The sequence below is a fragment of the Euleptes europaea genome, chromosome 4, assembly GCF_029931775.1.
Source record: "Euleptes europaea isolate rEulEur1 chromosome 4, rEulEur1.hap1, whole genome shotgun sequence".
NCBI classification, from domain to species: Eukaryota; Metazoa; Chordata; class Lepidosauria; order Squamata; family Sphaerodactylidae; genus Euleptes; species Euleptes europaea.
This window is the reverse complement of record NC_079315.1, coordinates 29,571,753-29,586,324: the sequence shown is the minus strand read 5'-3', so window position 1 is coordinate 29,586,324 and position 14,572 is coordinate 29,571,753. Positions and strand designations below refer to the sequence as shown.

Sequence of the window (14,572 nt, the reverse complement as noted above, 5' to 3'; positions counted from 1 at the left end):
CTGGATAATCACCCAGAAGTGATATCACTGCATCAGCAGTATTCTAGGAATTCCCCCGATATCTATGGTTGAGACCATAGCGATAGGAGAAATTCCTAGAGTGCTACATTCCCAGTGACCAAAAGTAACATATCTTTGCTGTGATCTTTCCAAAACTTTGCAACAAAGCAGGTTTGGGAAAGATTAGAGAAAACCCAGGGAAAACGCTAGAGATGCATGAACCATGATGTTGTGGGGAAGCAGGAAAAAAACCCCTGCTTCCTAACACCTTCGAACCTGGGGGGAGTAACTTGTGTGAAAAAGGTCAGAGACTTGCAGAAAGCCTCGGGGAGAGAAAGTAAGGTCTTTTATGCATGGCTGTTTCCCTTGCTGTCACCCCTCCGATGACTTGGGGTCTTTGTTTTGATTATGCATGCTGTTTCCAACTGCCCGAGGTTGCCTCGCTCTCCCCCTGCATTTCCCCATGTTTTTCGTGCATTTTCAGATACCAGGAAAATGCAGGGGGAAAGCAAGGCGACCTCTGACGGTTGGAAACAAAGACACGACATTGTCGGAGGGTGATCGTGAGTGAAACAGCCATGCATAAAATGCCTAAGAGAGTAAAAGACTCTGTCACTTCTGTTGTTCCACTTTCTGATGGTGTTGCCTAAGTTTGAGTTTTCATATGTGTATTGTGAGGATACAGGTCCTTCCTTTCAGTGATGGGTGGGAAGGAACAACCAAACAGAGAGTAAGGGACAGCTGCGGTTGTCAGGCAGATGAGCTTCAAGAGAGCAAACAAAAAGGCTCTCTACAAATTGAGTCCTCTGGTTAATGTTGAAATATTGTTAACTATGGAATAAAGATTCCTGTGTTATTGTCAGACTTCAGCAAATTCACAGCGTTTCAGCAATAGACCTTCAATCCAGGCAGAGCAGCGATTCAAAGATTTATTTCAGAAGTCAGTGATTTCAGTAAGAGACATGCAAGGTTGGAATACATGACAGGGGGAGTGGGGATACATTTATAGGGCTGATACAATAGGGTTACAGAAAAAAAGAGACAATGTAGTCGTTTCCTGCCGGTAACGACTTAAGTAAAACTGAAACAGAAACAATCATGGGCAATCAGTGGAGGAGATGGTCGAGCTCTCGGCTTTGTGCGCGGGACCCGATATCAGCTCGAAGATTTACACGGGCGGGTCCCAATACAATTGTAAATCTCTGGCCGGAGCTCGTGTGCAAAACCGGGGGGGGGGGAGGAGTGCACGGAGAACTCCATCTTGTTTGCAGGGGAACCATCTTGCTTGAGGACGGAGCTGTCAGAAGCCCTATCTGACAGTTATTTAACAAGAAGTGAATTGCACACATGTATTCTAGTTTAATTACCTATCCCTTGTTGTTGAAAAAAACATATTTGTATTTTGAATTCTACTTGTGAAGGGTGAATAGAGGGTCTGAGAAGTTGCTTTGAAATTATATTTTCCTTTTTTTTTTTGTTGGTCTACTTAATTCCCTCTTGGTTAGATGCAGTGGAGGACTATATTCAAATTGGAGTGCTACAGCCAAAAGGCTGCCATATTTTACATCAACTGCTGTTTGTTTATTCAAATATTTATGTCCCACCTTTAGGGTTGCCAACCTCCAGGTAATAGCAGAAGATCTCCTGCTATTATAACTGATCTCCTGCCGATAGAGATCAGTTCACCTGGAGAAAATGGCTGCTTTGGCCATTGGACTCTATGGCATCGAAGTCCCTCCCCTCCCCAAACACTGCCCTCCTCAGGCTCCGCCCCCAAAATCTCCCACCGATGGCGAAGAGGGATCTCGCAACCCTACCCACCTATCTCTTGGTGCTGAAGACAGTTTACAATTCCAGGATTGGAAACATACAAAATACAACAAAATTACATTAATACCCCCTACCCAAGAAAACACCTGCAGCTTAAACCCCAGTATTATTATTATTTGCTTATTTAAAAAGCTTGTGTACTGGGGTCTCCGGTCTTCATTATTTATTTACATTATTTATAGTCCACCATTCTCACTGAGGCTCAAGGCGAATTTTTAAAATGACCAAGGTGGTTAATAACACATCTTCTTTCTTGTTATCCTCTTTTTGGCAGCTACCTTGAGAGCAATGTGTGGGACATTGCAGCATATATATGTTTTAAACTTACAGCAAACCTTGGGAACTCTGTGAGTGGTGAGGAAAAAACCCCAACCTTCTCAGAATGCAAAAATCCAGTCCTGCCCATAGGTAAATCACAAAATGGACATCACGCCAAAAGACTAGGTGACTCTTTCCAGCTAGAGAGCCAGAAAACAATTCACTGCTGCCGCCAAAGTTATCATTCCTTCACTTGGAACATGAACCTTAGCTGTTGGTTAGCTCTGACCTTCGATACGATGTGAGCATTACGGCTACGACATTCTCTTGATAAGAATTCTGTCTAAGCCATACTCTGCCACCCTTCCACTTACCTGGCTGCTGGCTGTTCTGGCAGTAGCAGCCTCTCTCTTTCTCTCTCCCCCTTACCATCTCTGTGATGGCAACGGCAGGGAAGCAGTCCGCTCACCTCCTCCCGCACACGAAACATTTATATTACTGTTCCAGGTCCCAAGAGCCATGGGCCCTGTAATTAGGCCCTGACTAATGTCAGGAGAACAGGGGGAGGAAAAGAGTGCCTGAGGATTAGCAGCTGCCAGCAAGTAAATGGGATGAAAAATCCCGGAATGGGGCCAGCAATTATGGGCCAAGTTAGAACTCTTGGGAGGAATAACTTTCTCTCAGAGTTCCCCGTTTCACTTGTCATTGTCCAAATTGAGCCACCCATCACTCATGATGGAAAGTACAAAATCAGGGAAGGCTACTTGAAAGCCCAAAAGCTAGATGTGGTTTCTGCTTTAAATGTATCTGGCCCCTGACAGCCTTACCAAATTCTATTGTTCCACAGTCAAAATTTGGGTCTGGTAATGTATTCCAAGCCCCCTTCTCTCTTCACTAGAATTTCAGACCCATTCAGGTCTTACTATTTAAAAAGAGAACTCCTAATTTTTTTTAAGTACACTTAAGAAATGTAAGTAGGACTGCAGCAAATATGAGATTGCAAACAATTCTCTTGCAGATTCAAAAGTCAAGCACTTATTATTATTTAGGTTTCCTGCTAGGGGAAACAGCCCTCATGGGGATAGAGAAAGGACCCTTTACTTTCCCCAAGGCTTAAGAGTTTTCGAATAGATCATTATACCTTAAGTGTCTCATACATGACAAATGAGGATTCACATAAACCTTTTGTTTTGTTTTTGTATTTTTACTTACTCTGGGGAGATCCAGTATAGCTATTTGTCTGAGGGACAGTAGTAAGGCTTTTATACAAAGAGGCATGACAAGAAAATGAATTTAATCAATTTCATTTATATTGCATTTAAGCAACAAAAAGTCTTGTGGTACTTTAAAAGCTAACAAATACACTTTTGTGGACACATCAACTTAGTTAAGATCATCTTCAGAACATCTGATCAGCTCTCCTAACCCAGACTTCAGAAGGCATATAGTTACCTGAGATATGGCCTTTTCTTTGGTGGCTGCCAGGTATTGAATTCATTTTCTGTGCACGCTCAATTGGGACCTATCTTATTGTCCTTTGGGCATCACATCAAGATAATGTTCTGATCTTTTAATGACTGGTTTCTTGTTGCCTTGCAGTTTGTTACTGCGTTTTCCTTATAACAAATTAATTTTCCTGACTTCATAGTATTAGTTCATTTTATGTTTTTGTTAAAAGCCTGGAAAGATTTGTACACTGAAAGATGGGGGAGAAATATATTAAATAATAATAAATACATGGCTAGGAATTAATGCATTGTGTTTGAAACTGATCCTTTTTTATAGGCTAAGCTATTGACATCAGCATTCCCAACACCTTCTTAATGTTGCCATTTTAATTCACCAAATACTTCATCTGAATATTTTTATAAACAGGAATTCTTCCCCTCTTACCCCAATTGTGCACATGAAAAAATAACTGCTAAGAATAAATCCTGAACTATAAAAGCTATATGCAGAATCAATAGCCTATGGCCAAGCTAGACATTTCACATACTTGTATGTTTCTCTTCTCCCAACTTCTTTTAAACTTAAAAGCAACTTCGGAGGCTGCAATCAAGAACAGAAGAATGACAGGATGAGGGTTCTCTTCATGTCATTTGTTCACTCAAAATTACATCCCCGCCAACCAAGCTGCTTTACAACATATAGGAAGAATTATAGGAGATGACTGTATCTTTTTCCCTGCAGGTAAGGAAACTGCTGAAGGGGGGGAGATGTAATTTTGACAGAACAAATGGTAGGAAGGGAAACGTTATTTTGCCAGTCCTCCTCTACCAACTTCAGTCTCCTATACCTGGCTTTCATTTTTTTTTTAAGTCCAGAGGAATAATCACAGAAAAGCCAATCATTCTATCACAGTCCTGTGTGTGTGTGTGTGTGTGTGTGTGTGTAATATAAGAGACTGTAGTAAATCTTCCAGTGCATACATGGTGTGTAATATATAATGCATTTACAGGTCTCATTGATATAAATTAGAAATACCTCTTTAATTGCACATAGGACTGTAATGAATATTTGTATGGTTGTCTAAAAAATATACACAGACAAATGGGGATAATCTTAGAGTGTTCATCTTAGTTAATCTTAGAGTGTTCAACCCATGCTGCTCAATCTTATGTATGTTTACAGGGAAGTAATTCCTTCTGAGTTCAATGGAACATTCCCCAGCAAATGTGAATGGGATTGCAGCCTAAAACATACTCTGCTAACAGTATAGTACAGCTGTTCCCATCTTAGCATTTGCCTTTGGTATGATACGTAGGATAAACATACTTCCCACTCCGAGGGCCATCAGAAGAATTCCTTACTCATCACAGCACAGTTTACAACTATTTATGAATACAAAAGGAACAAGATTTATCCGTAGTTATTTATCAAACACAATTACAGAGGCAATCGCAAGAGAAAACAGTTCATTCGCACATGTCTCTAAGGGCTTTCCCCTATGAAAAAGAAATACAAAATCCTCAGCCAATGGCCAAGCAAAGAAAAGATGCAAACCGTTTACCTTTAGGGAGTTTCTTAGCCAAGCCGAAGGCTGCCAGGGTGAAGATATGTACAAATGGAATGTTTAGCGAATTTTTCATGATTACTCCAGAGGGAGAAAGGGGGATAGTCTTCTTTAATCAAAAAAGACAGGCATATTCCTTGTCTGTTTCATTTTAAAGCACTGATCATTGCAAAGTTTCTTCACAGCCACTGACTCTGTAGGTTCTAAGAATAATCAGGAATTCTTCGACTTGGCTGCAGTGATGGACACAACCAGCTGGTGCGCTTCCACTTAGGTCAGTAGCAAAACGTGGGGCTCATGAAACAAGAGAATGCAAATCCCTCGAGAATTCCTTTTAAGCAAACAGTGAGGAGCACAATGCTTCGATGCCTTTCTAAAATAATAGCTTGACCGGGTACAGTGCGATGTGTCAGGCCTTTGCCTCAGACCAAGCCAAATATACTTGGTGCTCATCTTTGATCCTTTTTTAAAAAAATCCTGCTGGATTGAACACATGAAAACATGAAGCTGCCTTATGCTGAATCAGACCCTTGGTCTATCAAAGTCAGTATTGTCTGCTCAGACCAGCAGCAACTCTCCAGGTCTCAGGCAGAGGTCTTTCACATCACCTACTTGCCTAGTCCCTTTAACTAGAGATGCCGGGGATTGAACCAGGGACCTTTTGCATGCCAAGCAGATGCTCTACAAACTGAGCCACAGCCCCTCCCCAAAGGCTTGATCAGTCCTGGATTCTATGATCAGCCAGGTGGCTTTGGTAAGCGTACAGGAAGACAACAACCTTCCTATGAATATATGGAGCTGCCTCTTATTATGGTAGAACATTGGTCCCATCGAATCTAGGAATGTGCCTGGTAAAAGCACCCTAGAGTCACAAGCTTGAACCTGGACCACTATGGTTGGATCCCACCCGCTTTCCCACTTAATTTCATCAATTCTCTCTCCTCACTATAGCTCTTATCCTGCATGGCTCTTGTCCACACGGTTCCACAATCCTCACAATAGCCTTTTCATCAGTCCTTCACCAGCAGGAAAGCTGGTAGGCTCCAAACCATAACATACAAAGCCTGTCCTCTACCATTGAGCTGTGGCCCTCCCTTGATGTTTATTATCAGCATCTGGTATACAGTGATATACTGCCTTTGAACATGGAAGTTCTTCTTAGCTATTAATTAAATTATGTTATAAAATTCAGTTATTCCATAGTTTGTAGATGTTATATTGATGAAGCAGATCTGGAATACTTTAAGTCATCACCACATTATGTGGTAGCGAGTTCCCTATGTTGTATGAAGAAAGAAAGATAAAGCAGAATACACGGGTTTACTCACCTAATCATCCATGATTCTTTATAATGTTTTAATGGAGCATGATATGTTTCAATGTGTGAACTGAAGGCAGATATTGCTTCCCTAAAAAACAGGTATAAACAGTCTCTTCAAGATCTGTAGCAAAGTACAAAAACAGAGTTATGTCTTGGAAACTGATTTTCAACTATATGAGTTTATGGAAAGTTGAACAATGATAGCTGTCTGGGAAAACCAGAAATTGTTGCCCATAGGGACTATTATTATGAGACCAGCGACAATCCAGTAAAATAAAATAACTGGTGTCTCACAATAGTTATTAGAAAGAATATAAATGAAAACTTCATAATGGACAGTCTGTTCATAAGTATATAGGGGGAAAAGACTTTGTTTTGCATAAAGCAAAACAAACCAATCTTCATAAAATTTATTCACTTATTGAAAGTTTTCCATTTTGCAAAAAAGCTCAGAGAAATCCACAACATTCACATTATCAATATACCTTTGCATTATTAATTACACCTTGCTCAAAAAAGCCCAGCAAAGCTCTAATCACAGAAAAAAAGTTTTAGCAGTTTCATATGTGCAGTCCCCCAACACCGCCAGACCATTTCAGTTTGGGAAGACAACACTGGGGAATGGGGATGAAGCCCCTTGGTTCAAATTCAAATCAAGTGCCATATACCTGGGAAGTGAGTTCCCAGTAGAGAACTCACCAGTGTGTATGGATTGTCCATACCACACATTGGGGGGACCCAGGTTAAAACACAACATGTAGTTAGACCCTTATAATTGCCATTCTCAAGAAAACTCTTTCCATCAGAGCTAGTTCCCAAACAATTTTTTATCAGGATATCACCCTAGATACTTTAGTACTGACTGCATATATCCTCACAGCTTTTTGTAAGTATTGAACAAAATCATGAACATTCTCTTTGATTACCACTTGTTTTTCTTTTCTGTCTGGCAAAATAATCCAGTATTGGATTAATACTTCTCAAAAGTATTTTATTTTGAAGCCATTCTGCCACACATGTAAATATGTTCCTTTCCATATTAGTTATTGCAGTGGGTATTTTGATCTAGATGTGTAATTTTCCTAAATCTCTAATATAATGAATGACAAGTATATATCATTTTATAAAAGGATTCCCTTAGAATCACAGAATCATAGAATCATAGAGTTGGAAGGGACCACCAGGGCCATCAAGTCCAACCCCCTGCACAATGCAGGAAATTCACAACTACCTCCCCCCCACACACATAGTGACCAGAAGATGGCCAAGATGCCCTCCCTCTCATCATCTGCCTAAGGTCACAGAATCAGCATTGCTGACAGATGGCCATCTAACCTCTTCTTAAAAACCTCCAGGGAAGGAGAGCTTACCACCTCCCGAGGAAGCCTGTTCCACTGAGGAACCGCTCTAACTGTTAGAAAATTCTTCCTAATGTCTAGACGGAAACTCTTTTGATTTAATTTCAACCCGTTGGTTTTGGTCCGACCTTCTTGAGCAACAGAAAACAACTGAGCACCCTCCTCTATATGACAGCCCTTCAAATACTTGAACATGGTTATCATATCCCCTCTCAGTCTTCTCCTCTTCAGGCTAAACATACCCAGCTCCTTCAACCGTTCCTCATAGGACTTGGTCTCCAGACCCCTCACCATCTTTGTTGCCCTCCTCTGGACACGTTCCAGCTTGTCTACAGTCTAAAACGCATGGTCAGTTAGCCCAGTTCCAGCCCAGTTCCCTCCCAGTTTCACCCAGGATCAAATCTTCGCAAACGGACGGTAACTTATTTACTCTTCTTTCAGCCCTGTATCGAAGTGAAGTGAACCCGCCTTTTCCCATTCCTCTTCTTGGAGAAACAGAAACAGAAACAGGGAGAAACACAGATGATTGGCATCTCTCACAGCCAATCACGAAGCAGTGTTTGAAGCGGCAGGGATTCAACTGTTTCCTGCCTGCTGCTACTTCCAAGCTTTTTCTGAGAAAAAGAAAGTCTTTTTTAAAAAGAGGCTTGGATTCCACCCCCCTTCTTTCAGGTAGCTCAGTTTTTTTGTTTTTTAGTTCTTAAAATGCTTTTAAAATTACAAGCAGGGGGGGGAAGCCTCCATTAGCCAATTCGAAAGGACCAATCACCAGGAGCTGGGGGGGGGGGCTTACTCAGCAGGAACCTGCAATTTCTGTTTACATGGATCCATTTGCACACAGTTTAGTCCCTGCTCATTCCAGGCAATGCGGGTTCATTTGATCCTGGGTGGAACAGGGCTGGAACTGGGCGAAGTGACCGTTCGTTTTAGACCTACATTTTCTTAAATTGTGGTGCCCAAAACTGAATACAGTACTCTAGTTGAGGTCTAACCAGAGCGGAGTAAAGCGATACCATCACTTCGTGTGATCTGGACACTATACTTCTGTTGATGCAGCCCAAGACTGCATTTGCCTTTTTAGCTACCGGATCACACTGCTGACTCATGTTCAGTGTTTAGTCTACTAAGACCCCAAGATCCTTTTCACACACACTACTGCTCAGACAAGTCTCCCCCATCCTATAATTATGCATTTGATTTGTCCTACCTAAATGCAGAACTTTACATTTGTCTTTGTTGAAGTGCATTTTATTAGTTCTAGCCCATTTCTCCAGCCTGTCAAGATCATCCTGCATCTTGGTTCTGTCTTCTACCATATTTGCTACCCCTCCCAATTTAGTATCATCTGCAAATTTAATAAGCATCCCCTCTATTCCTTCATCCAAATCATTTATAAAGATGTTGAACAACACAGGGCCCAGCACAGATCCCTGAGGAACCCCACTAGTCACTTCTCTCCAAGTGGATGAGGAACCATTAACTAGCACTCTTTAGGTACGATCTGTCAACCAGTTGCAGATCCATCTAACAATAATAGGATCTAAGCCACATTTTCCCAATTTGTCAGCTAGAATACTATGTTGAACCTTATCAAAAGCCTTACTGAAATCTAGATAAACTATGTCTACAGCATTCCCCTGATCCAGCAAGGTAGTCACTTTCTCAAAAAAGGAGATATGATTAGTCTGACATGACTTATTCTTGAGAAACCCGTGCTGGCTCTTAGTGATCAGATCCATCCTTTCTAAATGCTCAAGGACTGACTGTTTGATGATTTGTTCGAACACTTTTCCTGGTATAGAAGTCAAGCTGATGGGTCGGTAGTTACCCGGATCCTCCTTTTTCCCCTTCTTGAAGATGGGGACAACATTTGCCCGCCTCCAATCTTCTGGCACCTCACCTGTTTGCCAAGACTTTTCAAAAATAATGGACAGAGGTTCAGCAATTACATCTGCAAGTTTTTTGAGTACCCTTGGGTGCAATTCATCTGGCCCAGAGGATTTTGTTTCATTTAAAGAAACCAGGTGTTTGTGCACTACCCCAATGCCAATTCTAGGCTGCAAATCCCTTCCCTCATCACATGTTCTGTTTATGCCATGTTGAGCACCACTTCCCTCACGAAAAAAGACTGAGGAAAAGGAGGAATTAAGGAGTTCTGCCCTCTCTTCATCTCCTGTTACAATTTCACTTTCCGGTCCACACAATGGGCTTATCTTGTCCCTGTTCTTACTCTTACTCTGTACATAGGAAAAGAACCCTTGTTGACTTTCTTAATACTAAAGAGACCACAGTACAAGGAATCCCAGTTTAATCAATGCTTCTTCGCACACTGTGGGCGGACTTCCCGTTTGAGATGTGCACAGAGATTCTATTTGGGTAATTTTAGGGTTTTGTTGTCTGCTTTATTTTGGTTATTATATCTGTTTGATTTTGTTTTTTTCCTGTTCTTCAGCTATTTCCATTTATTTCTATGGGAAACAATTGTAACTTCTTCATTTTTTCAGGCCAATGAGATAAAATTCTTAGGGATTATATCCTCACCCAGTGTATAGTACCTGTCAAACCTCAGGCTGATGGAGAAAATGTTCCCATTTTACAGGCAATTACCATTTCACAGAAGGGTCATGGTGGCATGAATGTATGAATGATTTTTACCTCTTTGCATAGGATCCTCAAGAGGAGAGTAGGGCATCTCTTTCTAAAAAGAAAAAAAAAGTACATATCCCTAGTTAGTAAAGTAACTCTCTACTAATTTTAGTATTAATAGACCAATTTGCTTTGTTGATTTGCAGTAAAACAAACCATGAAACCTTAGGGGGCTGCATATGATGACTGAAACACAAGAATCAGTGATATGCAATTACATCCAAGATGGAATGTGGCAGCTGTTTTAATACAAGCAGAAGCAAATCCCAGTAAGGAAAAGGTCATGTCCAATTGTGCATCTAACATAAAAGATTTTAAGCAACAACAACAAAATTCTTTGCCATCGTACAGTTCTAAGAATGATCGAATAGTGATTTGCACTAAAGTCATAGTGTCCACAAAATTTATTGTCATAGTCCCATCTCCTCTTCCATCCGTAAAGAAAAAAACACTATGACATTCAGCTTTTGAACTAAAAGCATTTGTAAATGGCTCATCTAAGCATGTGTATTTCATGAGTAACTTTTATCAATGATATAGAAAGCCTCCTCACACTGATAGTGAGATTATTTTCCACGTAATTGCAAGTCTAGTTTTATCAGTTACGTGCAATAATAAGAATTTCTTTTTATTCAGGGCATTAAAAACAGACATACAAATGGCATGTCTTTTAATGTCATATGTCATTATTTCCTGAGAGGTAAGTTTAAGATGAAAATTGTGGTCCCAACATGTCCAGATGTTTTGGTTTCTAGAGTTTGGGTTTGTTTCTCAAGAGAGTGATTATAATTCAGATCACATTTAAAACTGAAATTCAGGTGGTGATGGCTGAAATATTTTGCTATGCTGTTCTTCCTTAACGTGAATCTGGGAATTGTAAAGATGGCTTCCCATAAATCTTCTGCACATTTTAAAAAAAATACTTAAATTAAACTCCATGCAGTACTTCTATGAAGAATTACAAATCTTAGAAGCCCAGAGAGCAAGAATAAAGAGCTAAAAACCTATCACCTATTAATATAATTATGCCGATGATGATACCTTTAGCTTGAGATATTAGCTCCTACAAAAATTCAGTTTAAACACCATGCTGTGGTTTTGAACATCATGATAAACATCATGGAGATGATGTAACTAAATTTTGGTACATCAGACCAAAAATACGGAGCTTTGCGGCAAGAAGGGACAGCATAGCCAAGGCGCCGCTGTGCCACCTCCAAAACAGTTCCCCGCTGCGAAAAGGCTTAAAAAACCCCTTTTAACTTTCCCCCCCTGAAAATGGGGCATTTTCCCCATTGAAAACAGAGAGGCTGTGCCAGGAAAAACCTGGCGCAGCAATAATGTAGGTGGAGAGGGCATTCCCAGGCCGGAGGGGCTTAGGAAGCTGACTAATGTCAGCTCCTCCCCTGGGAATGCCCCAGGAATGCCCCCCCCCCACGCTGGCACCGCCTTTCGCTTCTGGGATTTAGGTCCAGAGACACTGCGGCGGCAGGAGAGCAGCATGCAGCTCCGCAGCGCCCAGGCCCCAATGGAACTGCCCCTGCCACCTGTGTAAGTGCCTCTTATCATGGAATAAGAGTGCACTTATGCTGGCAGCGAGATCACGCCGCCTCCAAAGAACTTTCAGCCCCTTTCTCAGGAATGGGCTGTTAGAAACTTTATTTATACATTTCCTTCATTTATATCCTGCCTTTCTCCCCGTGGCGCAGAGTGGTAAGCTGCAGTACTGCAGTCCAAGCTCTGCTCACAACCTGAGTTCGATCCCAACAGAAGTTGGTTTCAGGTAGCCGGCTCAAGGTTGACTCAGCCTTCCCTCCTTCCGAGGTTGGTAAAATGAGTACCCAGCTTGCTGGGGGTAAAGGGAAGATGGCTGGGGAAGGTACTGGCAAACCACCCCGTAAACACAGTCTGTCTTGGAAACGTTGGTATGTGCCGTCACCCCATGGGTCAGGAATGACCTGGTGCTTGCACAGGGGACCTTTACCTTACCTTTTTTCTCCCCAATGGGGGTCCAAGGCAGCTTACATCAATTACCCTCGCCTCCATTTTATCCTCAATGCAACCCTGTGAGTAGGGTTGCCAACCTCCAGGTAGTAACAGGAGATCTGCTCTTACAACTGATCTCCAACCGATAGAGATCAGTTCACCTGGAGAAAATGGCCACTTTGGCAATTGGACTCTATGGCATTGATGTCCCTCCCCTCCCCAAACCTCACCCTCCTTAAGCTCCACCCCAAAAACCTCCAGCCGATGGTGAAGAGTGACCTGGCAACCCTACCTGTGAGGTAGGTTAGGCTGAGAGTGTGTGACTGGCCCAAGGTGAGTTTCTGTGGCAGAGTAGGGATTTGAACCTTGGCTTCTCAGATCCTAGTCAAATACTCTAACTACTACCCCACACTGGCTCTCTTTATATCACAGTATGCCACAACTCCAGATACCTGCTGGAGGTGGCCGACAATGGAAAAAACAAAAACAAAATAATAAAAAGAGCAATGTAAAAATTATGAATGATTTATGAACAATAAAATAAACCATTAAAATAAACCATGGACATAAAACAGCATAAAAGCTTCCAGCAACATAAAATAATAGTTTCTTAAAATGTCCTGTTCTAGAAGCAGACAATAAAACAGCTAAAAAAATCCCCTGATGGTAGTGGGGGATCCCCCACTTTAGCGCCCTGCCCCCTAGCGCCATTTGGTCAGCCCCACTCCTACACATGAAGGTTGCTGGATGACCCTGAGCTAGTCACAGTTCTCTCAGAACTCTCTCAGTCTCACCTTCCTCACAAGGTGTCTGTTGTGGGGCGAATAAAGGGAAGGCGATTGTAAGCCAGTTTGATTGGAGAGTATGGGAGGAGTAGGGTTGCCAGCTTTGGGTTGGGAAATACCTAGGGAATTTGGTGGTGGAGGCTGAGGAGGGCAGGATTTGGGGAGGGGAGGAACTTCAGTGGGATATAATGCCATACAGTTTACCTTCTAAAGCAGCCATTTTCTCCAGGTGAACTAATCTCTGTTGCCTGGAGTGAAAGGAAAGGTGATAGAAAAGTATGGATTTACAAGTTGGGTTTTTGATAAATGTTTGTCACCTCAAAAACTATAACACCCTGAATGTTTTCCTTTTGGAACAATTTCTCAATTATTTGCCAAACCACCAGGGTCCTGTCATTTATTGACTTGAATCCTCTCCCCTCTCCAGGGTGCTGCTTGGTTACATGTGAACACCTTCTGAACTCAAAACTGGTTTCCCTGGTGGAATCTCTTGACACAACAGAGCAGGAATTAAGCAGGAATTAAGGAAGCTAGGCAACAGCATGGGCCCAAACATTCTTGGTAGGCCACAAAAAGGTAACTGTTTGGGAAGTCTCTATATGGAAACAGCATCATCCATCTTGGTTCTCCTAATCCCTCCATTATGGAGAGGGGCTTTTTAAGTATCTGACAACTATGCCTTTTATTACACTGCAGTAAGAACCTTCCATATTTAGGTCATTGGAACCTACCTGGTACAAGCAACAGAGGACACATATTCTGGTACTGAGGTAGTTGACAAGACCTGTGCATTTCCATTAAGTGGATTTTCCCATTCTGTTCCCATTAAGAAGTGTGCCAATTGTGAGGTTCATTTACCAAATGTGGACACCTGTCTAGTAGCCAATGCAATGAGATCAACCACTAACAAAAGGAAACAAACCAGCTACAAAGCTTCGAGTCACTAAGAAAGCCTCTGCCAAGTCAAAAGTCATGACCTAGAGGCCACACGAGTGTTATGTCTTTTGACAGGCAACTCCAAACTTTCCTGAAAAGAGGTTAAACATTGACACGAACACAACACTCATCATGTATATGAAAAGTTGCATTATACCAAGACAAATTTATGTACTCTGGCTTGCAGCAGTTCTCCAAGCCTTAAGACAAAGATCTTTCCCATCCAAGATCTTTTCAATGGCAAATGCCTGTGTAATCTGGGACCTCCATCATACAAAGCATGTATGCCACCACTAAGCTACGGCCAGCCCTTTTTACAGCCTTCTGCTGTCAGAAATAGCAACCCTACTTCACACTTCAGCTTCAACCTTCCCCCCACCTGTTCCCCAAAATGTGAAGTCTATTTTCTGTTTTTTCTACCAAACTCATCATTCTCCCT

General features: G+C 41.8%; 1 protein-coding gene across 1 annotated transcript in view; it reads right to left on the bottom strand.

Moving 5' to 3' along the window:
* MUSK (muscle associated receptor tyrosine kinase) overlaps window positions 1–5,177 on the bottom strand; it is a 63,944-nt gene extending 58,767 nt beyond the window's left edge. Inside the window, exon 1 of the mRNA XM_056848426.1 lies at window positions 5,099–5,177. Within this exon, the coding sequence (XP_056704404.1) occupies window positions 5,099–5,177 (79 nt within the window). The remainder of the gene's footprint in view (window positions 1–5,098) is intronic.
* Between the last annotated feature and the right edge of the window lie 9,395 nt (window positions 5,178–14,572).